The sequence below is a fragment of the Fusarium venenatum genome, assembly GCF_020744135.1.
Source record: "Fusarium venenatum strain MPI-CAGE-CH-0201 chromosome Unknown EDB82scaffold_1, whole genome shotgun sequence".
Lineage (NCBI taxonomy): Eukaryota > Fungi > Ascomycota > Sordariomycetes > Hypocreales > Nectriaceae > Fusarium > Fusarium venenatum.
The window spans coordinates 2,059,931-2,084,527 of record NW_027072129.1 but is presented as its reverse complement, the minus strand read 5'-3'; the positions used below and the strand labels follow the sequence as shown (position 1 = coordinate 2,084,527).

The window sequence follows — 24,597 nt, the reverse complement described above, 5'->3', positions numbered from 1 at the left end:
CCTCAGCAGGTATGAACATTATTGCAGGTCAAGATATGTGATCCAGGTGTCTTGGGTGTGCTTCTGCATTCCCTCCACTTTATGCCCAACCTAAAGGGTACCTCTTGCAGAGGTAAATCATACACGCAAGGTACGAAGCAGTCTGCATGGTGAAGTGGCTCGTATGGCTGTTGGTGCCCCCTAAAGAACCCCTCCAAGGGCCTCTAGCCTCCCCTCTGGGTCCGAGGAAGAGAGTACCGCTGCCGCGTCTCCATTACATGGATACCTCTCACCCAGGTATTTGGTAGAACCTGGCGCCCCGCTCCAATGGCAACCTGGGAGCCCAGGGCGCCCACCTCAGAGGCCTGCTAGCACTGGGGTGAAAGTACCGCTACGGTGCAAACCTCAACCTCCTTCAAGCATTTAGGTAAGGTTGGGAAAAAGAGAAGAAAAGAGAAGAGAGAAAAAAAAGGGTTCTCCACCTAAGCTGGACTGGCCTGGGCTGCTCGTCTTTTCCATCTTTCTCAAAGCTCAAATCAAACTCAAAACCAAACCCAACCTACTACTAACTTTGCCTCCCGTCCGGTAACAGCTCTGTAGCTCCACGTCGACGCCTACTACTACGCCTGGACTTGGACCTGGACCTAGACCTGGACCTGGACCTAGACCAGCATTCTCCTGTCCCCAACTCTTTTTTCTCGGACATTCAATCACAACAACTGTCTATTATTGCCAGCCCTTCCTTTTTTGCCACTGGCGCTTGTTCGCCGACGTCTATTGCTGCCTTGCCGCGCCCTGCCTCGTGTGCTTTTGAGCCTTGCATCCGTCGCTTTGCATTGATTTGCCTTGCACTGCCCTGCCTCGCTTTGCTTGACGCCTTGACGCCCACAGTACAGGTCACAGCTCGAGTTGCTCATCAAGCCACCCCCTCCTCCGTTCCTCACCTTCGCCTCTCCTCTGCCCGTGACGACAACCTCTGCCTCACAACCTCCAACCACCTTTGGATATATCGACACTCGCATCTCGTGAGCCTCAACACCGACCACCCCCTCTTTTCTCCACCCTCCCCTCTCCGGTCCGTTGGTTGCTTGGGTCATTTTCTCTCCTACGAGACCCCATCTTTCTCCTCCTTATTGACTCCTTAACCTTTTTGTCGATTTCCTCGCCGTTGCCATCATCATGGCCGGCCGAATGGTACTATACAAGCTGGTGGTGTTGGGAGACGGTGGTGTGGGAAAGACAGCTCTTACCATCCAGCTATGTTTGCAACACTTTGTTGAAACTGTAAGTTTGACTGGTGGCATGCAACGCATGCATTTGCTTCCACTCTCATAACAATGATGAATTAACACTTTGCAACAGTACGACCCTACGATTGAAGACTCATACCGAAAGCAAGTCGTTATCGATGGCCAGCCCTGCATGCTCGAAGTACTGGACACCGCTGGACAGGAAGAGTACACGGCACTGCGAGATCAATGGATTCGTGATGGCGAGGGGTTCGTTCTAGTCTACAGCATCTCGTCACGATCTTCCTTTACTCGCATTAAACGATTTCATCATCAAATCCAACGAGTTAAGGAGTCGTGCGCGTCGTCCCCATCGTATCCTGGCTCTCCTATCTCTTCGGCAAACCCGCAGTTGCCTGTACCTATTATGCTAGTTGGCAACAAGAGCGATCGAGTCACCGAGAGAGAGGTTTCTACACAAGAAGGTCACGCCCTCGCCCGCGAACTCGGCTGCGAGTTTGTGGAAGCTTCAGCGAAGAACTGCATCAACGTCGAAAAGGCGTTCTACGACGTCGTTAGGATTCTACGCCGGCAGCGACAACAAGCCTCTCGTCCTTCGGAAAGATCAAGTGGACGGACACGAACAGGCAATGGCGATGCACGGGGCGGCGATCGAGACGAAAGACACAGAAATAGGAACAAGGACCGAAACAAGTCCAAATGCGTGGTATTATGAGTGGATACATACCATCATGGATTAAAGGGATCCATATGTTAAGAGGAGGAAAAATAAGGCGGACGAGCAAATCGAGACGCCAACAACGACAACAGGCCAGCGTCAAGGACCACATATAAGGTGATGCCTTTGGCGAACAGGATATGCCCAATGATTTTAAAAATGATTGGCAAGATACCGTGGGAAGTACAGAGAGATGGGATGAGATAAGAAGGGCTTTATTACTTTTCTGCAATTTCTAGATGGCCAACTGCCCAACGAACAGGGCGACATGACGACGCAGCATCGAATAACGAACGAAAGCAGAAGCAGTTCCGCACCGGCGCAAGGCGTACGAACAAAAAGAGGCATATTCTTGGGGCGCTAGGTTATCTGTTGACATTTATAATTATCGTTTTGCAACATTTACGACAAAAATTTGAATGGCATTCATAATTCAAGCGGCCAATTTCTTACTTGTTTCGTCCGTCCTACTTATGCGGGAATATCTCGACTTTTAGATTGAGACTTCCTTTTGTGTGATTGCAGATTTACCAATGTCTAACTCATAAAACATTTCGCAGGTCAATGTCAGCATTGCTTTGTACTGATTATATCCAGATTGATCATCGCATATACCGTCCTCGCCTGTTGGTCGGCCACTTATCTTACTATTGTTCCTCGAAACGCTACGCTCGGCAGATCTCGAGTCATACCCATGCCAATGCGTCAAACAAGCAGGTTGTCATTTGTTGTTAGTGACTTGCTTAGAGGTGCCCGGACAAAGGACTACTTGGACCAGCAACATTGCTATCTATCTTGAAGGCAGGTGTTCGGGTCGAGGTCCACATGTGATAAAGAATGGGATGTTATTTATTTTTTATTTATTTTTTTGCTTTTCTTTTGACTAAGATAGCCACTGAGCGAGGACCTCAGGGACAGAAGCCCTCCCATCTATTTGGTGCTTTGTGTCCTTGAGGGCATAAACATGATGTTGGCCCCGTTCATATGGGCGGACCTTGGCATACATATGTCGGGCAGGACTCTGAACCATGTTCCCTGTTAGTGGACTCAGGACATGAGCCGTTGAACTGCTTACTATCCTGATCTTAAAAGTGCAAAACTGAAAAAAGATGATATGTGAGCATCAAGGTTACAGTGATGATGGTATGTACATGGTCAAATATTCCAAGCTTCACCATGCTCCGGTAGATAAGAAGAAGAAGCATATGACTTAGCCTTGTGGGAACTTGGGCACACAGAAGCTCAACAGAGAAGGGGTCAAGAGGTTTTGGCGGGGTTTGCTAAGCTAGTGTACCGATGTGGGTGTTGATGAAGATGGAGGAGTTCGCGCTACACTGCAAGCAGATGCTCGAGCACAAATGTTCCCCATAGGATATGGAGACGTGGCAGAGTACCTGTGTCTACTCTGTGCAATGCCATACCATTCTATCAACCAGCCTACGCACCGTGTCACCAGATTGACGCTGAATGCGTGCTCCCACGCTTTGCGTATATGCAAAGAGGTGCAACCCCCACGTAGTAGTAACAAGGCATTACTCTCAACACGGCATGGGAAAAGGGGAATGAATGGGAGGAAACAAGGCCTTTTGCATGCAGCTAACTACCTAGCTAGATACATACATGTTAATTTTAGATAAGCAATGTCAGAGCAATTGAAACATTGACTTGATACCACACTAGGTTATTTAACCGCGATTAATTTTGATGGCATCCACATTTTAATTCTCGATGCCTCCAGTATGGAAATGTAATAGATCTCTGCTCATGACATCAAAATGGCATCAAGCTTTTTTAAGATTAATAAACATCGACTGCACCTTTATTTCCATTGTGGCATTTAACTAAGTTTATCATTCCGCTATGACTTGAGAAAGCCAATCTCAGTCAGGAGACTGGGCTGGCTACAACACACACCACTCGGGGTTTTCTAATTGCGATGGTGACAGCACAAGTGCCGAACAAAGTTTCTATGCGGCTTTAAACCTATGCCGATACTACCGGTCTGCTCCTTGTCTCGTTTTCTCGAACGTTGCGTCGGATTGATTACGCAGGGCAGGGGCTTGTTGGGTTGGGTTGGGATTGAGATCCATAACCAGAACCAGAACGGTACGTAACATTCGGCCTACTCTGACTCTTGTACTCTGTATGTACTCTGCACCTACAGGAAGGAGCTAGGAGAAGCCATGAACATCCCTCATCTTGTTTCCTGTGTTTAGTGTAGTCGATAGGTAAGTAGCTAACTATCTACAGTAAACACATCGGGACGGAACACTTTTATATCCGAGGCATTTTGAATTGTGTCCTTTGTTGACAACCTACGTTGCTTGCTGCTGACTACGTTATTACTTATAACCGCTGCCCACACTTCGGGTCTTGAGACAGAGATTGAGACGGCGTTGAGACGGACGAGAACCGGACGATGGACGGCGTGATTAACGAGGACTAGCAGCGGGCGTTTAACAAGATGGTTGACCCTGAAAGAGGAATCAGCGACCACTGCATTCAAAAATGCGTAGGTCTAGGTATAAGCTACTAATTACCTTGGTTTCGTCGCCCCGATAACCTTGCCGAATCAGTTTACCTGCTGAGTCGCATTTACACGAATCGAGACTTGTTGATAACAAAATGATAGGTTTCTTTTTTTCTTTAAACAAAAAAAAATGAACAAAATAGTCAGTTTATCGTACGGAATAAGTTAAACCGCACAATGGAGATATGCACAGAAGGGGAAGGTCAATGATATCTACCACCTACCTAAGAGTCGAAGGAATTGACCTAGTAGCAGAGGAGGAAGGAAGAAAGGAAAGAATTGTATCAATGGCTACCACATACTACCTAACGCTTTGCTTGCTATTCCAACATGAGGTTGTACTGTACTGTACTGTAAACACTCGGGGAACAGGGGACTGGAAATCCCGGTGCTAGCTGGGGTCTTGGTCAAAGAGAGGAGGGGAGAAAAGGCTCTAGAAAAGTAAGTGGCGGTCTCTCGATTGAATTACGCATTCAAAATAAAGAGAGAGCTACAGTGTAAGCTGATGAGCGTCTATTTTCTTTGGTTAGTCGGTTATCCAAGTCATGTTTTTGCATTGTCGGGTCTAGATTTACCCGCAGTCTTCGGCCAACTTTACCAGCTAACTTGCCACTATCCTCGGGCAAAAGAGAATCCATCACTCATCATCAACTTCGTATAGAAACTATATTGGAACATGTTCTAGTGTTGCTTATAAGGCCTCCCAGATGTGTGGGTATCACGGATGAGCCCGCTGCGTCTATCTCACTCAACCTATTCTGGGTAGGGCACAGCCTTAGGATAATTAATAGACTCTACTCAGACTTGGTCAGAACTTGATAATCAACAATTCAATGCCTTGTCTGCTTTTAAACGCATTACGTATCGTGGACTCGATGAAAATACGTAATGACTCTCAGACCCCATCGCATTGTCTGGCCTTATATCCACCAAGTGACACTTAACAGGCATGCATGGAAGAACATTGGATCACAATGGAACAACGGCGTCGAAGATCACCCCAGACTAAAATGTTAGTTAGCATCTTGTCATCTTTCTCCAGATAAACCGTATTCAAGCCCTGCCCTGCCCTGCTTCCCTGATGAGCTTGTCAGCATCATCGAGTTATATTCGAAACAGGCTATGGGATACTGAGTTCCGTCGTTATTAACATGAAACCCCTCCCTTTCTTCTAGCACGTTTCAGCACCTTCCAACCGTTTCCCTTGAATGACATGACCAGACCCTGATACCCCAAGCACCCTGAGAATGTCAACGTGTCATGGTGTTCTCCTGAGCTACAATGCATTATCCAAGGAACCAGGAGTGGACAGCCACAAACTGTCACGTAGCAGACGAATGGGGTCACGCCTGCCTATATCGGCCGAGTCGTGGTGATAACCTCACAGGATCGACAATCTAGACCCCGACGATCGTTCATGCTAACAGCCGCTACGTAAATGAGGGGTAGTGGTGGAATACATACGCACACATGCTGTAGCACAGTCGATAATTCCCTCGGGTATTCCCAACACGAGATAAAGGGTCTGCTGTCGATATCAAGATATCAGGAGCACTTGAACTTACATCATGCCCTACAGCCAAGTTGACACATGTGGCCTCTTTGATGACAACCGCAGTGTAGGGACGTCTCCTTAACCACAAATAGGTTCAGCATATTGCATTTATATATCACATAACGACACAAAACTTATTGGATCATCTCTATTCAATATTCACATAGAGACCGCCATGACTTCCTGGCATCCATGAGCCCTTGCCGAGGCTCCTTATCCAAGACGCCGTAGTTGATATCTCAAGTCCCTCCCCGCTATCCTGAATGTAAACATAAAAAATGGGTGCCATATCCCGTGACAATTCGGTGTTTGTCTGTCCAAATAATTTGACGTGGAGTGAATATAAGATAAGGAAAATAAAAAAGACAGATTCTGGAGCGTGTCCCTTGACTAACATTTGGCTAGATTTCGTGACATCTCTTCATAAAGAAAATCGCAGTATATAAAACGGAGTGGCGATATCATATCATTACTCTTTTGTGGCGTGCTTGTCCCCGAAAGGACAGCTGTCACGCCTTAGGAGGGTAGGAGAATGTTTGTCATTCTCGCTTGCTGGGTCCTCCATAACGGCACCAAGACTGGTCTTGTTTGCGCGCAGAGGACTCCTGTCCGGAGGATCAGAGAATGGACCTTGGTCCGCAGAGGGTGACTCTTCGATAACGGTGATACTCGAGTCTCGAGTAACGTTGCCGCTAGGTGTTCTAGGCGGCGATGGTGCCATCGTTGATGATGATGACATTGTGTCCGACTCAGCCTTGCTTCCCATATCGACCTTCTTCAACGTTCCAACCTTGACCACCTGTGCACGAGCCTGCGTTGCAGTGTTGGCGCTGTTGAGGAACGTTGAGCCGACACTGAAAGCACTCGCAGTGCTCTTAGGTCGACTGTTACCGAACTTCTGAAAGTCGATTGACGGGACTGGTGGTGCCATCAACTCATTACCGTTGGTACCGATAGACTTGACGCTGACCATGGTAGGTTTGGCACGCATTCCAGTTTGCGCGGGTGTGAGAACCTGAGCCTGCTTGCCATAGATTGTTGAAGCAACACTGGATCGAGGAGCGTAAGATGTGCGAGCGTATGATGTTCGATCCGAGTATCCTGACAGGCCGGAATAGGTAGAATCTCTCAGGTCGCCAGGAACAAAGAAGTGCTGATCGTCGTTTCCTAGGCTCCTGTTGGCCTCGGCGTGGTGCATGGGAATTGGAGGTACGGGAGGAACAAGAACATTTGGCGATGTCGGGGTCGCTCGGTTTGTAACACCGGGGATGTATGCGATCTGGATGATGTTGGATGCGCGTGTGAGGACGGTTGAGGCGATTGAGTGAACGGTATGTGTGGAAGGTGGGCGGATTCCCCTAGGGCCAGCATCCTTCTCGTGGATGGCGTCTGTGTCTTCAACGTAGATGGATGCAGGGACGTGTGATCGTTTCGGCTTGATGCAGAATCTCCATACGACATATGTGACGATAGCAATGGCAGCAATACCGCCCAGAACACCACCAACAATGGCACCGACGTTTGGCCCCTTGCTGCCGCTGTCACTGGATGAACTAGAGTCCTTCTCACAGATCGATGTAGCGCACATGGTGCAATCTAGTGGAACGGTAAACTGACAGACTTCATCGTCTGCACACTTTGGACACTCGAGCTGGGTGGCATCATCACACTTGACACAACTCTTGCTTCGGGGGACAAGTTGGAAAGCTGAAGGAAGTGTTAGTATCCATGGTTATGAGAAGACGCGGCTGTCTCGTCGACTTACCATGGCTCAACTCATCCAGATCCCTAGCGATGAGGTATCCAGCTCTTTCCTTCATTGTGATGGCTTGACAATAAGACAATGTTAAAAGGTTGTGATAATTTTTGATGGTTGACCGTTGAGAAGTGTCGATCGCTTTAGTTTAAGGTGTGGATTATCGGCAAATGCTTGGCAATAATACAAGTCGGATAGCGATCTACGAAAAGAAAGAACGATATGATGTAGTTGTCGAACTTCTTTGGTGCAGAAAATATAAGAGAAAAATGTTGGTTTGTTGAATAGAATATCCAAAAAGTTGAAGTCGTAGGAAGCGATGTTATTGAGAAACGAGTGTGGGTTCAGAGGCTAGCTCGGAGGAAAAAGAAGGTTGGTTAGGAGGCGCAACGAGACATAATCGACCAGGCGATTGAATCGAATGGAACAAGCAAATACGAGAAAAGCAAAGTCGTTGATATGCTGTACTCGTGTCGTGTCGTTTCGGTTCAAGTCGAGGGAGGGCGTTAAATGGCGAAAAGTATTGATGCGATCAATCGTTTGAAGGTTGAAGAACGATGAATGAAATGAAAGAACGAGCGGGAAAGCGGCGGGAGGTGGGAGGTCAAAGAATGACTGGACCTGGGCTAAATCTGGGCGCTCACACACACTCTTTCAGGCTCTCTCGACTTTGTTGGTGGGAGCAGGAAGGCGATTGGAGCACGGAGAGATGGTGCAACAGGGGTATTAATGCTTGACTCTACCTCTTTCAGTGATAGCGAAACCGTAGATACACTCGCACTGTACATTCTCCCCTGATAATGTGGTTCTGCTTTGGAGAGCTGGCTTATGAGAAGGCTTGATTCATCCCTGCTTGATATCCACTCAGCAGTGTCTAAAGCCCCTGCTGATCCTGGCTAGACACTGTCTTGGCCACTGGTACCTGCTGTTTTGAGACCATCACACTTTGGTTGCAGGTACCAAGCCATTCACTTCTTAATTCATAGCTCAGGTATCGCAAACCATCAGCCTGCTTCAGGTGAACACGAGCAAGCGGCTACGTGTAGATTCAACTACTAACAGACTGCTCTGATTAAACAGATCAAATGATTAACTCTAGACCCTGGATCTGCACCATTCCGATAATATCTCATATAACACAGCAACTATACCACCAGGTACTTACGGATAAGTACCTACTCTAGAATAAGAAGCGACCCTACCTAAACCTGATTCTAGAGTTGCAGCAGGCCCCTTCAAATCTAGCCACTCACGACACAGTCCTGACAGTGGCACGAGTTTACTTACATACCAAACCTGGGCCGGCGGGCTGCTTTTGTGAGAACGCTTTGTCGACATCAGACGCGCGTCCCTAAATCCGAAACAACAAACTCCCGATGCAAAGAGTGAGAAGAAGAAAAGAAAGTAAAAAACTTTTACCGACACACGACGCCCTGCGGATGGAATTTACGAACCCAGCTAGGTAGTCTAATTAACCATCCATCAACGGTTCTCGGCAACGCCAACAAGACCGTTGTATCGCTGCTATCGTCCAGGGCTTCAAAGTGGCTAATATCAAATATCACACCCAATGAATTATAACTCATGCATGCTATGCAGGTATCGGCCTGCTTCTTTTCTTGGCTGAGGTTTGTTACCATACTTTGTCCTAATTGGCATGGAGACTTATAGGAGCAGACATATTACTCCATTGGACCGTTATGGTACGATCATATCATATCAACTGTCAATGCTCTCGACTGCTACGGAAACATTGTGTTTCTCGCTTATCATTTTTCTCTACAAGCGATGCTTCAGTTGCTGGTTTCAATTAATAATACGGCTCGCCAGTGTTGCGTCTCCAGGTGATGTCCTCATGGTGATTTACCAAGCGACAAGGTTATCCGTTTTCAACCTTTGACGCTGGCTATAGCAATCTTCTCCACGACCTGGGGTTGCTTTCGGAAATCCGGACTTGGAACATCAAGATTGGCAACCCATGTCTTTTTTATGCGTTTGATATGTCGATCGTTGGTGTTTAGTGATTTGTGGACTCAAAGTACGACTTTTTGGAATTGAAAACATGAATATAATTGTGATGAACAGAACAAACGAAAGACCACCTGTATCGTGTTTTAACTACCATCATATGTAAAATCACATGTTCGCTTATCCAATGACAGTAACACCACCCGAGTATTTGAACTCAGACATTTTATGACCCCTTGCATCAAATGTGGTAGGCCTCTTTAGGGTAGCACCCGTCCTGATCTTAAAATCTGGGACATGATTTTTACAGCTCCTCACATCAACAATCCAGAGCGGCCGGTGTCTCGGAAAAGCAACCGAGGACGGGGATCACGGAAAGTTCAATGCCAAGGGATTGTGCTAGGCCAACGAGTCTGTGGATGTGTGACTCTTGCTCGATGTTCATACAATTGCTGAATAACTACTCACTATCAGCAAAAGTTGACAAGCTATTCTACAACAGTGAGATTCTATGACAACCTTGCATATTGCCAAAATGAACTTGAGAAAGTCGAGGCACGATAAAATTAGCAGTGGCTATTGAGATCATATATCAATAGCCCACAGCCCTCTTGCTTAGATAACTGCACCAAGCAACTGCATGTCTAGCTCAAGAATGATAGGGCTGGAAGCCAAGAGTTATCGCAAGCTGACGTGAGGACGAACAAAGGATTCAAATTCCAGGGCCTCGGCTGATATGCAAACTCGATTGTAAAGCCCGCCTCTTTTAGTGGCCTCATTCGTGCAGTTCACACACAGCAAGATGCAGTAGATAGTGAGGCTACAGAATCTCACGCTTGGTTTGGGGTTGGATCAAGAGTGGAGGGATTCCGAACAAAAATGAGAGAGGCGGCCTGCCTGCGCCCCATTGTCACTGTCGTAATTCAGTGGCTAACCGGCACCCCCAGCTGTCAGTTCGTCCCAGCTAATTTAACTTGCCAAGACAGGATCATCTATTTTTGGATCAGAGTCTTTTTGTGGCAGATTTCTTGATGTTTCGGACAAAGAACTAACTGATCCTGTTGGCTGGTTGCTTCAGCCAATTGCTTGTCAACAAAGGGAGAAATACTAGATGATCCTCATAGTAACCGCTTAATTGAATTCTTGTCGCTGTCACTTCTGGGGTTAGTTGGAGGGGAACAAGGTTGGTAACACGAGCACATGCTTCTTTCTGTACCCGATGGGTTGTGTTGGCGGTCAGCACCAAGCACAAAAGTTGGCAGTTCACGACATGGTTAAATCTGACTGCTGACTGAACATGAACTACCGTACATATTACTACGGCCCAACTCGTGCAAGTGAGCGGGCTTGCACAAGGCGTCCCAGCGGCTGAGATCAAAGGAAAGGATCGTAAGCCAACAGGGCTGGCGTTGGGTGCAGGCGGGTACTCCCAAAGCAAAGGAGATGGCTGACTGGCTTTCCTGACATGACGAACGGGACTAAATTCTGTGAAGCCCGGGCCTGGTGAGGGGAAATTAGGGACCATTATCTGTGCCGTAGTCTACCGGACTGGCTGGTCTGGTCTGAACTGTACAACGCATAGGCGCTGGACTTTGGGAGAAAGGGGAATGTCGATCTTTTGGCAACTCGGCGTTTGAAATAGGGGAGCGAGTCGCTGTTATTTAACTTCGCTTCTGGAAGTTCGCGCTTGTTCCCCCACAGAAGTCGTCAAGCGGCAGACTGAAACCGTCAAGTACTGTGCAGCACAGTTAGCAGGCAAAGTGAGTTGGCGGTAAGTCCGAGGAGGGATGAATCCAACTCGCTGAGCGCAGAGCTTAGGCACCGCCCAGTGCCATTGTATGGAGATTTGAGAGCAATTCAATGCAAGTTGTCAGGGGCCCCTTAACAGCGTCTCCATCTTCTCTGGCACTCTGATTGACTCCGTTCGTATCTAGACCCAGTGTCAGTGTAAGACGGAGTGGAAGAATGAGAGGCCGCGTTGACGGTGAGCAATTGAATGTGTTATTTGCGGTGGCTGAAGCCCTTAATTGGGAGAGGATGGCTATGGATCAAGCCTTCTTCAGCCCTGACACTGGGCCTAATGCTGACAAGCAGATCCAACGGTACTGTATTGAATTATTGTACTTACTGTACGTACAGTAGAGGTACATGGAGAGTTTGATGGTTGACAAGCTGCAAGCCGCTTTCTTTTTGACTCTATCTGCGGCGGACACGCTCTTAACGTGCAGAAAGCTAAAGTTTGGCGGCATGACCGTCTCAACGTTCAGCTAACATAACGGATATCTGCGACGGCATCATAGAAAATCGTCACCAACAAGTTTGTGCTGCAGAAATGCAGTGCAGTCAGATTCTCGCTTTTGTTTTAGCGGACAGGGATAGCAGCTGGAGATGGGATGGATCCTCACCCCCAAAGTACCCAAGTTATGGCGGAGTGGAGTGGCTCAGCAGGCTTAGCGCGACACCAGTCCCCTATCTTTTCTTACCTCTCTTTCTCACGGGAAGCTCTGAGCCCAGTGCGTGGAGCAAAACGAGATTCGCTCCCAGGGCCCTTCATCAAAACATTTCCTCAGGGCAAGACGACGAAAAAAAATAGACCAAACCCCTGCCACTGGCCTTTCTTCTTTGCATTCATTAACTTATCCTTCTTTCCCTCTAACCTCAACTTCATCTTCTTTACCCCTTCCCCCCCGCTCCCCAACTATCACCATTCTTTTGAGGCTGGCGCCTCAAGTTCCTCTACTTACCGTACCTGTTTGTTGCTGGGGCCAAGTCAAGGTACACACACTACTAAGCAGCTACTGCATACAATAGGCGGCTGCCCGTGACCACCATTCGCATTTCCTCCTCCTGTTTCAGCTCGCTCGCTCGTCGTAAAAACTCAAAACACCAATCTTCACTTCGCATCGTTATCAACATTCACCCACCGAGTCTTGATTAAGATCCCGACAGTGCTGAGCACCTACGGGAGCATAATTATTCATCATGGCGTACAATGGCCGTGATCAGGAGTATGGAGGCCATGCTCTCCAGGACCTTCCTGCTGGCAGTAGCGTAAGTACCTATTCACACATGCTTTGCTTTGTTCGCTGCACCAACACCAATGACAAAATCTAACTCCTTCTTCAGCAGTACCATCTTCCCCCTCAAGAGAACGAAGAGGAGCAGGGCCGTGGCCTCTTGAACTCGGGCTACGAACAAGATCGACTCGGCGCCCGAACTCCCCCCGACCGCCCTGTCTCTGCTTACAGTCTTACTGAGTCCTATGCCCCTGGTGCTTCGTCCACCATGCCCGGCCAGGGACCTGCTGGATATGGCGATTCTGGTGGCAGCTTTGGTCAGTTTGGCAACCTCGATGCCGCTGCTCCTTTCCCTCGCCCCGACTCTGCCTTTGATCCCGAGGACAGCTGGGTTGAGCGTCAGCAGCAACCCCAGATGGGTGGCGGTGGTGGCCTTGGCCGTTCAAAGACCCGAAAGATCAAGCTGGTTCAGGGTTCAGTTCTGAGCATTGATTACCCCGTTCCCAGTGCCATCAAGAACGCTGTTCAGCCTCAATACCGCGATGCCGAGAGTGGCACTGAGGAGTTCCATCAGATGCGATACACCGCTGCCACATGTGATCCCAACGACTTCACCCTCAAGAACGGTTACGATTTGCGACCTCGCATGTACAACCGACACACTGAGTTGCTTATTGCCATTACATACTATAACGAAGACAAGGTTCTGCTTGCCCGAACCCTGCATCACACTATGCAGAACATCCGCGATATCGTCAACCTGAAGAAGTCGACTTTCTGGAACAAGGGTGGCCCCGCTTGGCAGAAGATCGTTGTCTGCTTGGTTTTCGACGGTATCGACAAGGCGGACAAGAACACCCTCGATGTTCTTGCCACTGTAGGTGTTTACCAGGATGGTGTTATCAAGAAGGATGTCGACGGCAAGGAGACCGTCGCACACATCTTCGAATATACCACCCAGCTTTCCGTCACCCCCAACCAGCAGCTCATCCGACCTACAAACGAGGGTTCCCAGAACCTGCCACCAGTTCAGATGATGTTCTGTTTGAAGCAGAAGAACACCAAGAAGATCAACTCTCATCGATGGCTCTTCAACGCCTTCGGTCGTATCCTGAACCCCGAGGTGTGTATTCTGCTTGATGCGGGTACCAAGCCCAGTCCCCGATCTCTCCTCGCTCTTTGGGAGGGTTTCTACAACGACAAGGATCTTGGTGGTGCTTGTGGTGAAATTCACGCCATGTTGGGTAAGGGCGGCAAGAAGCTGTTCAACCCCCTCGTTGCTGTCCAGAACTTCGAGTACAAGATCTCCAACATTCTCGACAAGCCTCTCGAGTCATCTTTCGGTTACGTTAGTGTGTTGCCCGGTGCTTTCTCTGCGTATCGATTTCGTGCCATCATGGGCCGTCCTTTGGAACAGTATTTCCATGGTGATCATACCTTGTCTAAGATGCTTGGTAAGAAGGGTATCGACGGTATGAACATTTTCAAGAAGAACATGTTCTTGGCCGAGGATCGTATTCTGTGTTTCGAGCTGGTCGCCAAGGCTGGCCAGAAGTGGCATTTGTCTTATATCAAGGCTGCCAAGGGTGAAACTGATGTACCCGAAGGTGCTGCTGAATTCATCAGTCAGCGTCGTCGTTGGCTCAACGGTTCATTCGCTGCTACTCTGTACTCGCTGATGCACTTCGGTCGAATGTACAAGTCGGGTCATAACATCATCCGCATGTTCTTCCTCCACATTCAGCTCATCTACACGACTCTCAACACTATGTTCGCTTGGTTCTCTCTCGGCTCTTACTGGCTTACAACATCCGTCATCATGGACCTTGTGGGTACTCCCAATGCTACCTCTGGAGTCCACGCCTGGCCATTTGGTGACACCGGTACTCCTGTTGTCAACGCTCTGCTTCAATACCTCTATCTGGCCTTTGTTATGCTTCAGTTCATTCTGGCTCTGGGTAACAGACCCAAGGGTTCCAAGTTTACTTACATTGCTTCGTTCATGGTCTTTGCTCTTATTCAGGGTTACATCCTGGTTCTGTCCGGTTACCTGGTTGTTCGCGCCTTTGACACACCTATTGGAGACCAGATCTCGTTTGCTTCGACTGACGCTTTCTTGGACAGTTTCTTCGGCGGTTCAAGCGCTGGTGGTGTTATTTTGGTCGCTCTTATTACCATTTACGGACTGAACTTTATTGCTTCGTTCATGTACCTCGACCCTTGGCACATGTTCCACTCCTTCCCTTACTACCTGGTTCTCATGTCAACTTACATCAACATTCTTATGGTTTACGCATTCAACAACTGGCACGATGTTTCCTGGGGTACCAAGGGTTCGGACAAGGCTGAGGCTCTTCCCTCTGCCCACGTTACCAAGGGTGAGAAGAACGAGGTTGTTGTTGAAGAAGTTGAGAAGGAGCAGGAGGATATTGACAGTCAGTTTGAGCAAACTGTCCGCCGTGCTCTCGCTCCTTTCAAGGAGGAGGAGGAGGTCGAGGCGGCCGATGTTGAGGATGGATACAAGTCTTTCCGAACCGGTCTCGTCGTCTGCTGGTTGTTTGGAAACATTCTTCTCATTGTTTGCATTACCAGCACCAACTTTGACAACCTCGGATGGGGTGTAAGTTTTCCATTCTTATCGAGTTATTCACCGAATACTAACAACGTTACAGGAACCTGCCACAGAACGAAAGGCGCATTACTTCCAGTTCCTTCTGTACGCTACTGCCGTGCTCTCGCTTGTTCGTTTTGCCGGTTTCTTGTGGTTCCTCGGCAGGACTGGTATCATGTGCTGTTTCTCAAGAAATTAAGCGGCGTCCGTATCTGCGCATGTTGCATTCGACACTGTCTCCTATTCTGGAGAGGCCAACTACGAAAAAGTATTGGCACTTGTCACATTAGACAAGCTGGATTTTTGTATCAGATACCTTTGTTATGTAACGTACGCTGGGTTTTGAGTATTTAATGGAGGCACATCAACAAAAGAGCACATTTGGAGTGAAGGTATTCGGGGGCGGTCCTAGATATGCGCAGGTGTATTCTCTATTTAGTCTTTTTCAGATTGGCATCTGCCCCTGAGGGTTTATGACGCATTTGAATGATATGATTTTTTGTAAACATCAAGAAATGAACTTTATCCTGAAAGAAGTTTGGCTTTGTCCTCCCATGATTGAACTGCTCATAGAGGCTGATGCGTTATTCAATTGGTACCGCCTAAACCTCGGTGGGGTTCGAGAATCTTTAGGCACTCTGGCTGCCTTACGCTGTGCTATCTTATCAAGCATCATCACCTTTTCTACTAAGCACGTCTAGACCCTTCTTTGAACTCCGACCAACGCTCTCACGACCAACCTTTTAGACTTCCGCCGCGCAACCTTTTTCGAGTTAACCTTTCTTTCGACTTGCTAAATATATAAGAAGGACTACAGCTTGCCTTCTGTTGTCTTGTCCAAGATCTCCTCTTAGCAGCGCATACGACACAGCCCACCTTGGGCCCCCACGTTCATAATGTTGAAGATATGGTCGATGGTAAGCAGCCAGCCGGTAGTAATTCCTATCACGGTTGGGCACTGACACTTGTGTATAGAAAAAGGAGCAGAAAGATGCAGAGAACGCTGAAGGTCAAGCTTCTGGCGGTAAGAAGAAGAAGGTGACCGCAGCCCAGTTGCGCGTGCAAAAGGGTATGGCTCAATGTTTCCTGACCCTGAGACCGAGAAACAGCTGACACAGACTATTGCAGATCTTTCAGAACTTTCCCTCGGCTCGACGATGAAGACAGAGTTCCCTGATCCTGACGATATTCTCAACTTTGTCCTTACCATCGACCCTGATGAGGGCATGTACCGAAACGGTCGGTTCACATTCGACTTTACCATTAACCAGAACTTCCCACACGAGCCTCCCAAAGTTCGATGCCGAGAAAAGATTTACCATCCCAACATCGATCTTGAGGGCAAGGTGTGCCTGAATATTCTGCGAGAGGACTGGAAGCCTGTGTTGAACTTGAACGCAGTGATTGTTGGCCTACAGGTATAGGAACCCCTAGAAACAAAAGCCCCGCACGCCATACGTCGGCAAGGGGAAAAGGCCAAGTACATACAAAGTCTGGGGTAGCATGACTAACAGGTCGCAGTTCCTTTTCCTCGAACCCAACGCATCGGACCCGCTGAATAAGGAGGCCGCTGAGGATCTACGAAACAACCGGGAAGGCTTCAAGCGCAATGTGAGGACTGCTATGGGAGGTGGAGTGGTTAAAGGCACGAATTACGACAGGGTCCTCAAATAGAGAGCGTGCCGAAGAACGAATACCAACACGATTTTGGGATGAACAACTACGGAGGCAAAGAGCCCAATCGGGGATCTTGAGATGATAGAACGACTTCAATGAGCGTTTTGATACGACGAACGACAATCATCGGAGACGAAAGAGCATCACGTGGCGTCCTATGGGTCTATAATCCGGAGCAGGCTTTGCTTATTATCCCCAAGGCGTTCTATGTATGGCTTGATGAGGGGTGTGTCTGCTGAGAATCGGACGGAGGCGGGGTAGAATTGGAGATATATATACACATAAATCTGACGGTCTCAAGCTACGGAGATTATACGGTTCTACACGTGCTGGCGAGTTTGTCAAGGTTGAGGGTTGCTTCTACATCTCTCTATTGGTTACTGGGATGAATAATTGCCGCGGTTCAATAATGGGAAGGGACCTGAATGGCTTGTCATGGCATCTCGCCAAGGGACGTGGAGTAGAACGTAGTTGAGCCTCAACCATTGATGTGACAGAAAGTTTAATGACTGATGACATGGGAGACGATATTATTCAACCGTTCTACGGGATTCTTGGCAAGCCGCTTGCTTGTTTATTTTCTTTGCTTGTAACTTGGAGTCCCAAGCTTTCTGGCATACCCTCGATCATCGAGGTGCTAAGAGTCCGTAACCCGGAGTAAGTGGAGTTTCAAAGAGTCAAACTTGAGGCAGATCTAGACTCTGTCTGACGTGCTATCCTAACCGGAGTACGAGATGAGGCCCCGATATGCAGTTTGATCAAGGGGCAGGACCCCGACTACGGTGCTCTGCCGTTGCCTCCCGTGGGTATGGTTGAATTCTAAAGTCTCTCATTGGATAAGGCGCCTGTATCGGCCGTGAGGTTTTGCCTGTCGGACGATGTGCGGCTTATTCGGGGACGCTAGAGGTTCTCCGGGAAGATGAAGGGGTCCGCTTTTATGTTACCCCGTCTACTGCAGCTGGGATAGCTTGAGATAGTGCGGGCAAGAGTCGTGCTTCATTTTGCCACGCAATTACTTCTGATTTAGGGTTTGTGCGTATTGTGAGGAATTGTTGATATGCAGACTTGTGTGAGACGAGCCAATTGAGTCAATTGAGACTCTACTCATCTCTGGCGGTCAAACAGAATGAAAACGGCCGCTGACGAGAGAAAAGTCAGCTTTGTGTGGTTGAACAGATATTATGTCACTGCTAATTGGCCGAAACCAACCTCTCATCACTAAATCAATGTGAAATCGTTCATTTCTCCAAGTTCTAGGTATCAAAGGTACCCACAAACCCCCCAGACCAAGACACCAAATCCCCGCTGTTCAGCGTACGAAGCCCCACTTGACTTCACCTACGTACAAGCCGAAATCGGTCATAGCCCTTTCCCCTCCAAAAATTACCTACAGCTTGACCAACCTATTCACTACTTAACCTTTGGTCTCGCCATTGCAATTGAGTCTTTTCTCCTTCTCTTCATCCTTCTTCTCAGACACTCTCCCCTCAATCTCAGAGCCCTCCCTCCCTCCACATCATCACAATGGCTTCTCGCAATATCTCAAAGGCCCTCCGTGGCCCTGCCCGCCAGCTTGCTTCCGCTCCCCGTGTTCAGCAGCGAACTTTCGTCTCTGCTGCTCGCGCTGCTGTCCGTGCTGGTGCTGTTGCCCGACCTGTTGCTGCTCCTATCCAGCAGCAGGTTCGTGGTGTCAAGACCATGGACTTTGCCGGCCACAAGGAGGACGTCTATGGTAAGTTCCAACTTTAATTCCAACCTAACCCCTCAGTTTATGGGGTATTGGATGCACATACTGACTCGTGCACAACAGAGCGTGCCGACTGGCCCCAAGAGAAGCTCCTTGAGTACTTCAAGAACGACACTCTGGCCCTCATTGGTTACGGATCTCAGGGTCACGGCCAGGGTCTTAACCTCCGTGACAACGGCCTTAACGTCATTGTTGGTGTCCGAAAGAACGGAAAGTCCTGGAAGGACGCTGAGCAGGATGGCTGGGTTGCCGGCAAGAACCTGTTCGATGTCGACGAGGCCATCTCCCGTGGTACCATTGTCATGAACCTTCTCTCTGATGCCGCCCAGTCTGAGACTTGGCCCGCCATCAAGCCCCAGCTCGTTGAGGGCAAGGTACGTACAACCCCTCACTTTTTGATCAACGAAGACATCTCTCTAACAGATCTTCCTCACAGACCCTTTACTTCTCCCACGGTTTCTCCCCCGTCTTCAAGGACCTTACCAAGGTCGAGGTCCCCACCAACATCGACGTCATCCTCTGTGCCCCCAAGGGCTCTGGCCGAACCGTCCGATCCCTCTTCCGTGAGGGCCGTGGTATCAACTCCTCTTTCGCTGTCTTCCAGGACGTCACTGGCAAGGCCCAGGAGAAGGCTATCGCTCTCGGTGTCGCCATCGGCTCCGGTTACCTCTACCAGACCACCTTTGAGAAGGAGGTCTACTCTGACCTCTACGGTGAGCGTGGCTGTCTCATGGGCGGTATCCACGGTATGTTCCTTGCTCAGTACGAGGTCCTCCGTGAGCGTGGCCACTCCCCCAGCGAGGCCTTCAACGAGACCGTTGAGGAGGCTACCCAGTCTCTCTACCCTCTCATCGGTGCCAACGGTATGGACTGGATGTACGAGGCTTGCTCCACCACCGCCCGCCGTGGTGCCATCGACTGGAGCCCCAAGTTCAAGGATGCTCTGAAGCCCGTCTTCAACTCCCTCTACGACGCCGTCAAGGATGGTTCCGAGACCAAGCGATCTCTCGAGTACAACAGCCAGCCTGACTACCGTGAGAAGTACGAGGCCGAGATGAAGGAGATTCGCGAGCTCGAGATCTGGCGCGCCGGCAAGGCTGTCCGCAGCCTCCGACCCGAGAACCAGAAGTAAACCAGTTAATGATGTTGATATGATGAATTTGTGAGCGGGAAAGGATATGTCTGGGAAACGGCTTTTTTCTTATTATGAACCATGAGCTTTTTGTACTTTTTAAAAAATTCCTGGGCTCTGGAGGGGGATCTGGATTGATCCAAAAGTTGATATGAGGCTGGCAGCCAAACGAATACCATTTTTATTTGAAAGTTAAATATTGTTTCTCTGAATTAAAAGTGAACTGAATAAACAATAAACAGTACGAAAGAAGGAAAACGCCTGCCAATATATTGCACAATGTATTACACTATATCTTCCTAGCATTCTGGCATTCTGGCATTCTGGGCGTTAAAGACACTTGTTTGATGAAATGCCTAATCGATTCTTCACTGTTCCATTGGTACCGATTGAGTCTTTTGATGCTGTCTTGTCGCGCCTTTAACATGACAAGCACCACAAATTATTCTCGGCGGCAAGACTTGCATACCGAAATAGGAAGTCTGGACTACAATTGCCGACAGCGGGCCGGAGATCGCTGATTATAAGAACATTGGAGATTCTTCATATCGTCTCATACTCTTTCTTTAGTGTAAGAAAACACGCATTCATCACTTATACCTATCATCATTGCATTGCGAAATCTACTGCATCATGACCGACATCTCTACAACTCCTCCTCTGACTCGTGACTCAGTCATTGAAGCTCACAAACTCATCGGCCAATACGTCCACTATACGCCAGTTCTCACCAACCGGACCATCACTAAACTTGCCTCAACCCCTCGCACAGCGGAGGAACTTGAGGGAACTCGCTATGCTGGAAGGACACCGGCCCGCCCGGTGTTGAGACTCTGGTTTAAATGTGAGAATATGCAGCGCATAGGAGCTTTCAAAGCTAGAGGCGCCTTTCATGCGGTTGAGAGATTAAAGCAAGAGCCTGGATGGTTGGAGGGAGGGGGTAAAGAGAAGGGAGTTGTCACGCATAGTTCCGGTAAGATATCTCATTTATTTGACGGTCAAGTATACTGATTGACTATTGTAGGAAATCATGCTCAGGCGCTGGCCCTTGCTGCTCGTGAGAGTGGTATCAAGGCCCATATTGTTATGCCCGAGATCTCTAACCCCAAGAAGATTGCCGGTACAAAAGGCTATGGTGCTCGCGTTATTTTTAGCGGGAGCACATCAACTGAGCGTGAAGCCATGGCTGCAAAGGTCATTGCCGAAACAGGTGCTCGCCTCATCCCACCTTATGACCACCCAGATATCATGCTCGGCCAGGGAACCATGGGATTGGAGTTTCAGCAGCAAGTCGCTGAGTTGATGACAACTGACGCTGTGGTTGACGGTCAAAGAAAACTGTTTCGGGCGCCTTCGACTGGAAGGGATAACGAGGCACCACGTACAAAGAAGGAGGAGCCAGGTCTGGATGCTATCATGACACCGCTAGGTGGTGGCGGTATGCTCTCAGGCGTAGCTCTCAGCTGCGAAGGCACTGGAATCCGCGTCTTTGGCTCAGAGCCATCCTTTGAAGGAGCCGACGATGGCAAGCGTGGATATGAGTCAGGCTCTCGCATCGAAGCCGTCAAGACTCTCACCGTTGCCGACGGACTGCGCACTCCTGTTGGAGTGCATCCTTGGTCGGTAATCTACGAACGCCGCCTAGTGTCAGGCATATATAGTGTCACTGAGGATGAGATTTTGTCAGCCATGAAGCTGGTATTTGAGCGATTCAAGCTCGTCGTTGAGCCCAGTGCTTGCGTTCCGCTGGCCGTGGCGCTGTACGATGAAGACTTTAGATCAACGGTTGAGAAGGAGGCTGGAGAAGAGGGATGGGATCTCGGATTGGTGTTTAGTGGTGGTAATGTTGGCCTTGATACAGTCGGCAAGCTATTTGCGTAGATTTAGAAGAGCAACGATTTGTGACAAATAGGTTTTGAATGTATTATGATCATGTGTTATTTATGAGTTTATAAAAAATCATCTTCTGTAAAATATTGCCAATATGAGTTTCTCCTCTGATATTGTGCTTTACTGATCCAGTGCCTTATCCATGGTCTTCCTCCACTTGGTGGCATTCTTTCTTAGCAGAATGATACTGATATAACTAATAATCAGACAACATATGCAAAGAATCGTGAATACCCACCCAGTACCAATGGAATTGATCCATGGAGCAGCAACAATGGCTCCGATACAACTGAGTGTATTGCGAACAAAGTTGTTAACTGCGACACCTGAAGAACTTCGTTTGCGGATAAGCTCTGTAAGCATAGTTGTAGCAACAGACTAGAAATGTATGTTAGTAAGAGTAGTAGAATAAAGAAAGGGGAAACTTACAAAAACAAGCATAGAGGAAATTCCGAATAGGAAAAGGGCAACACTTGGCACCACAGGATGTAAACCGTATCGAAGAACCCAACCAAACATCAGCAGCGCGAGTGGGTACATGGTTGTCATAACCCAAGCGTTCTCCCTCATGCGATCTTCAGGAAGATATATCAGCTTCCCGTTCTCATCGTAGCGACCAGCTTTCCGAGCCTCTCTAGCCATAATCTTGTCAATCCAACGCCCCCCAGACAAGGAGCCAACGATGTAGCCCATTCCTCCAGGGATATACATGAGACCGATAGAAAGCTGACCAAAGTTGTACGGTTCGCGGGAGAATTTCTGCTGGATGGCGATGTTGACAACGTAGAGGGATCCGAAAGCAATGGCGGCAAGGAGCACTGTGATGAGAACAGGTGGAAAGCGAAGATAGAGAAGAACTCCAAGAGGATCGACGAGGAATCTTTGCGCAGACTTGGCAAGATGTTTGGTCTTGACTTTTGCAGAATCCATGGTACGCATCCGACTAAGCTCTTGAGTGCCTGCAGTCGGCAAGACAGCCTCAGGCTTGCGCTTCAACGTCTCTGGTAGAAAGAAGAGAATCATGAGAAGCACGACAAGTCCGTAGATGGCAAGGAACCACATGGTCGCCTGCCACCCGATCTCCTGTGTCAGTGCACCACCAATGACTGGAGCTATCATGGGTCCCAGAAGAGGACCAAGGTAGAAGATACTCATGGCTCTTCCGCGCTCATGTACCTCGAACAGGTCGGCTATGGAACCTGCACCTGTGGTGTGGGCGCTTGCAGAGGCGCCACCGGCGCACATGCGGAAGATGATGAGCATGGTGATGTTCTTGCTGATGGCTGAGAGGATGGAAAAGATGACGAAGAGACTGAAAGAGATGAGGTAGATAGACCTACGGCCAAATTCTTCAGAGAAGGAGGACCACCATAGTGGAAATATGGCCATGGAGATCATGTAGAGGGCGACTGAAAGATTGGTGATTGTCTCGGTAGTGTTGAACTCGTCAACTAGGACAGGAAGAGCAGCTTTCTCGTTAGTCTTTTGTGTATTTGGGGGCAAGGTAAGACTTACGATATACAACAGTAGATCCTAGAGGTGCAGCAGCAGTAGCCAATGCAACAATGGCAGTCAAACACCATTTTGTCGAATTTTTGTAATTAGGAGGATACTCAATCTCTGGAACGAAGGTAAATCTTGCAAGTAGACCACGTCTTTGTGATCTGGGAACAACAGAACGAGCTTTTGATCGTGCAGACGAGGCTCTGGATTGGGCACGCTTAACAGACGGTCGAGTATCTATATGACCCAGGGGTTCGCCTAGCATAATAGGTTCGATGGTGTCTTGTTGAACATGGTGCTCTGATTTACTAGAGGTTGATCCAGAGGTAGGAGGGCGTTGAGATTCTTCATCTCTTCCGAGGCTAATCTTTTCATCTTGATTATCAACCTCTTCCTCCCGCTTTTTCTCTTGTTCGGATTCAGACTTCATGATTTCGGATGCAGGGTATCGGCCGACTCCGAAGATGTAGAGACACTTCGGAGGCCGTTTTCGGGATGGAAAGAAAACGATTACAAGTTTATGGATTTCTTTATATTTTAAAAGAGAAGAAAACAAAGAGAAACCCGATTTGTAATTAATGTTTTCTGACCCTTGACAGAATGGAGGCCAAGAGTCAATCCCTTAAACGAGACTGGACCGGGGTGTTTGTTATATGCGGAAGAATGAACCCGCTGCAGGACAAACTGCAACATATTTCGGTCTTAAAAGTGCCTTTGGAAGATGCCGACTTTTGCGAAAAAAGATGGGACTAAACTAGACTCAGATTCCCCCGCCCTGGAGATGACCAATAACTAGTAATTGTTCTCGGTTGTAGGAGGGTGCCGAAGAAGATAAGTATGGGGTTTACGACAGGACTTAGCACGGAGATAGCGCCATAGTCTTGACATGACATGACTGTTTTAAGACTGATCTGCTAATGAAAGTCAACTACCAAGATTCTCAACTGTTAATGAAAAGACTAGCTGAAAGATTCAATTATATAGGTTTGCTGATGCTGGAGTTGAAGTGTTGCTCCTTGATTTGTGTATTGGAGTCATGACAACACTAACTTGTCTTCCTCAATTGATTCCACATGTGAACCTAGTTAACCACGGCAACTTTTATCATCAATTCACAGAGCAAGGATTCTGACTCGAGCAAGTACTTGGTATAGTTATTCGTATAATCTTTGTAGTATTAAAGGTTCAACTAACCAGTTACACAACTACAACCTCATGATTATACGACTGTTCTAGTCACACCGATATCGCAACTCCAATACCA

The 24,597-nt window shown here is 48.3% G+C and overlaps 7 protein-coding genes across 7 annotated transcripts; 5 read left to right on the top strand and 2 right to left on the bottom strand.

Annotated features, from left to right (window-relative positions):
* Positions 1-1,158: 1,158 nt before the first annotated feature.
* On the top strand, positions 1,159-1,944 carry EDB82DRAFT_470254 (ras family-domain-containing protein; the record flags this gene model as incomplete). The annotated part of the gene is made up of 2 exons (XM_025731750.1): positions 1,159-1,263; positions 1,342-1,944. The coding sequence occupies 2 exons, from the start codon at positions 1,159-1,161 to the stop codon at positions 1,942-1,944; spliced, it is 708 nt and encodes a 235-aa protein (XP_025590744.1).
* A 4,545-nt stretch (positions 1,945-6,489) lies between these two features.
* EDB82DRAFT_16762 (uncharacterized protein) lies at positions 6,490-8,098 on the bottom strand. The gene is made up of 2 exons (XM_025731751.2): positions 7,798-8,098; positions 6,490-7,739 (listed from the first exon to the last, which is right to left on the bottom strand). The coding sequence occupies exons 1-2, from the start codon at positions 7,850-7,852 to the stop codon at positions 6,502-6,504; spliced, it is 1,293 nt and encodes a 430-aa protein (XP_025590745.1). The 5' UTR covers positions 7,853-8,098; the 3' UTR covers positions 6,490-6,501.
* A 4,446-nt stretch (positions 8,099-12,544) lies between these two features.
* EDB82DRAFT_16681 (chitin synthase 1) lies at positions 12,545-15,699 on the top strand. The gene is made up of 3 exons (XM_025731752.2): positions 12,545-12,807; positions 12,883-15,393; positions 15,446-15,699. Exons 1-3 carry the CDS (start codon positions 12,739-12,741, stop codon positions 15,581-15,583), a joined length of 2,718 nt encoding a protein of 905 aa, XP_025590746.1. The 5' UTR covers positions 12,545-12,738; the 3' UTR covers positions 15,584-15,699.
* Positions 15,700-16,055: 356 nt separating this feature from the next.
* On the top strand, positions 16,056-17,240 carry EDB82DRAFT_16648 (ubiquitin-conjugating enzyme/RWD-like protein). Its single transcript, XM_025731753.2, has 4 exons — positions 16,056-16,301; positions 16,360-16,453; positions 16,513-16,802; positions 16,906-17,240. The coding sequence occupies exons 1-4, from the start codon at positions 16,281-16,283 to the stop codon at positions 17,056-17,058; spliced, it is 558 nt and encodes a 185-aa protein (XP_025590747.1). The 5' UTR covers positions 16,056-16,280; the 3' UTR covers positions 17,059-17,240.
* A 1,099-nt stretch (positions 17,241-18,339) lies between these two features.
* EDB82DRAFT_531869 (ketol-acid reductoisomerase) lies at positions 18,340-20,138 on the top strand. The gene is made up of 3 exons (XM_025731755.2): positions 18,340-18,793; positions 18,872-19,182; positions 19,245-20,138. The coding sequence occupies exons 1-3, from the start codon at positions 18,586-18,588 to the stop codon at positions 19,938-19,940; spliced, it is 1,215 nt and encodes a 404-aa protein (XP_025590748.1). The 5' UTR covers positions 18,340-18,585; the 3' UTR covers positions 19,941-20,138.
* A 282-nt stretch (positions 20,139-20,420) lies between these two features.
* On the top strand, positions 20,421-21,874 carry EDB82DRAFT_483706 (tryptophan synthase beta subunit-like PLP-dependent enzyme). Its single transcript, XM_025731756.2, has 2 exons — positions 20,421-20,913; positions 20,965-21,874. Exons 1-2 carry the CDS (start codon positions 20,574-20,576, stop codon positions 21,819-21,821), a joined length of 1,197 nt encoding a protein of 398 aa, XP_025590749.1. The 5' UTR covers positions 20,421-20,573; the 3' UTR covers positions 21,822-21,874.
* EDB82DRAFT_483704 (major facilitator superfamily domain-containing protein) lies at positions 21,875-24,220 on the bottom strand. Its single transcript, XM_025731757.2, has 3 exons — positions 23,346-24,220; positions 22,260-23,299; positions 21,875-22,208 (listed from the first exon to the last, which is right to left on the bottom strand). Exons 1-3 carry the CDS (start codon positions 23,761-23,763, stop codon positions 21,951-21,953), a joined length of 1,716 nt encoding a protein of 571 aa, XP_025590750.2. The 5' UTR covers positions 23,764-24,220; the 3' UTR covers positions 21,875-21,950.
* Positions 24,221-24,597: the final 377 nt, after the last annotated feature.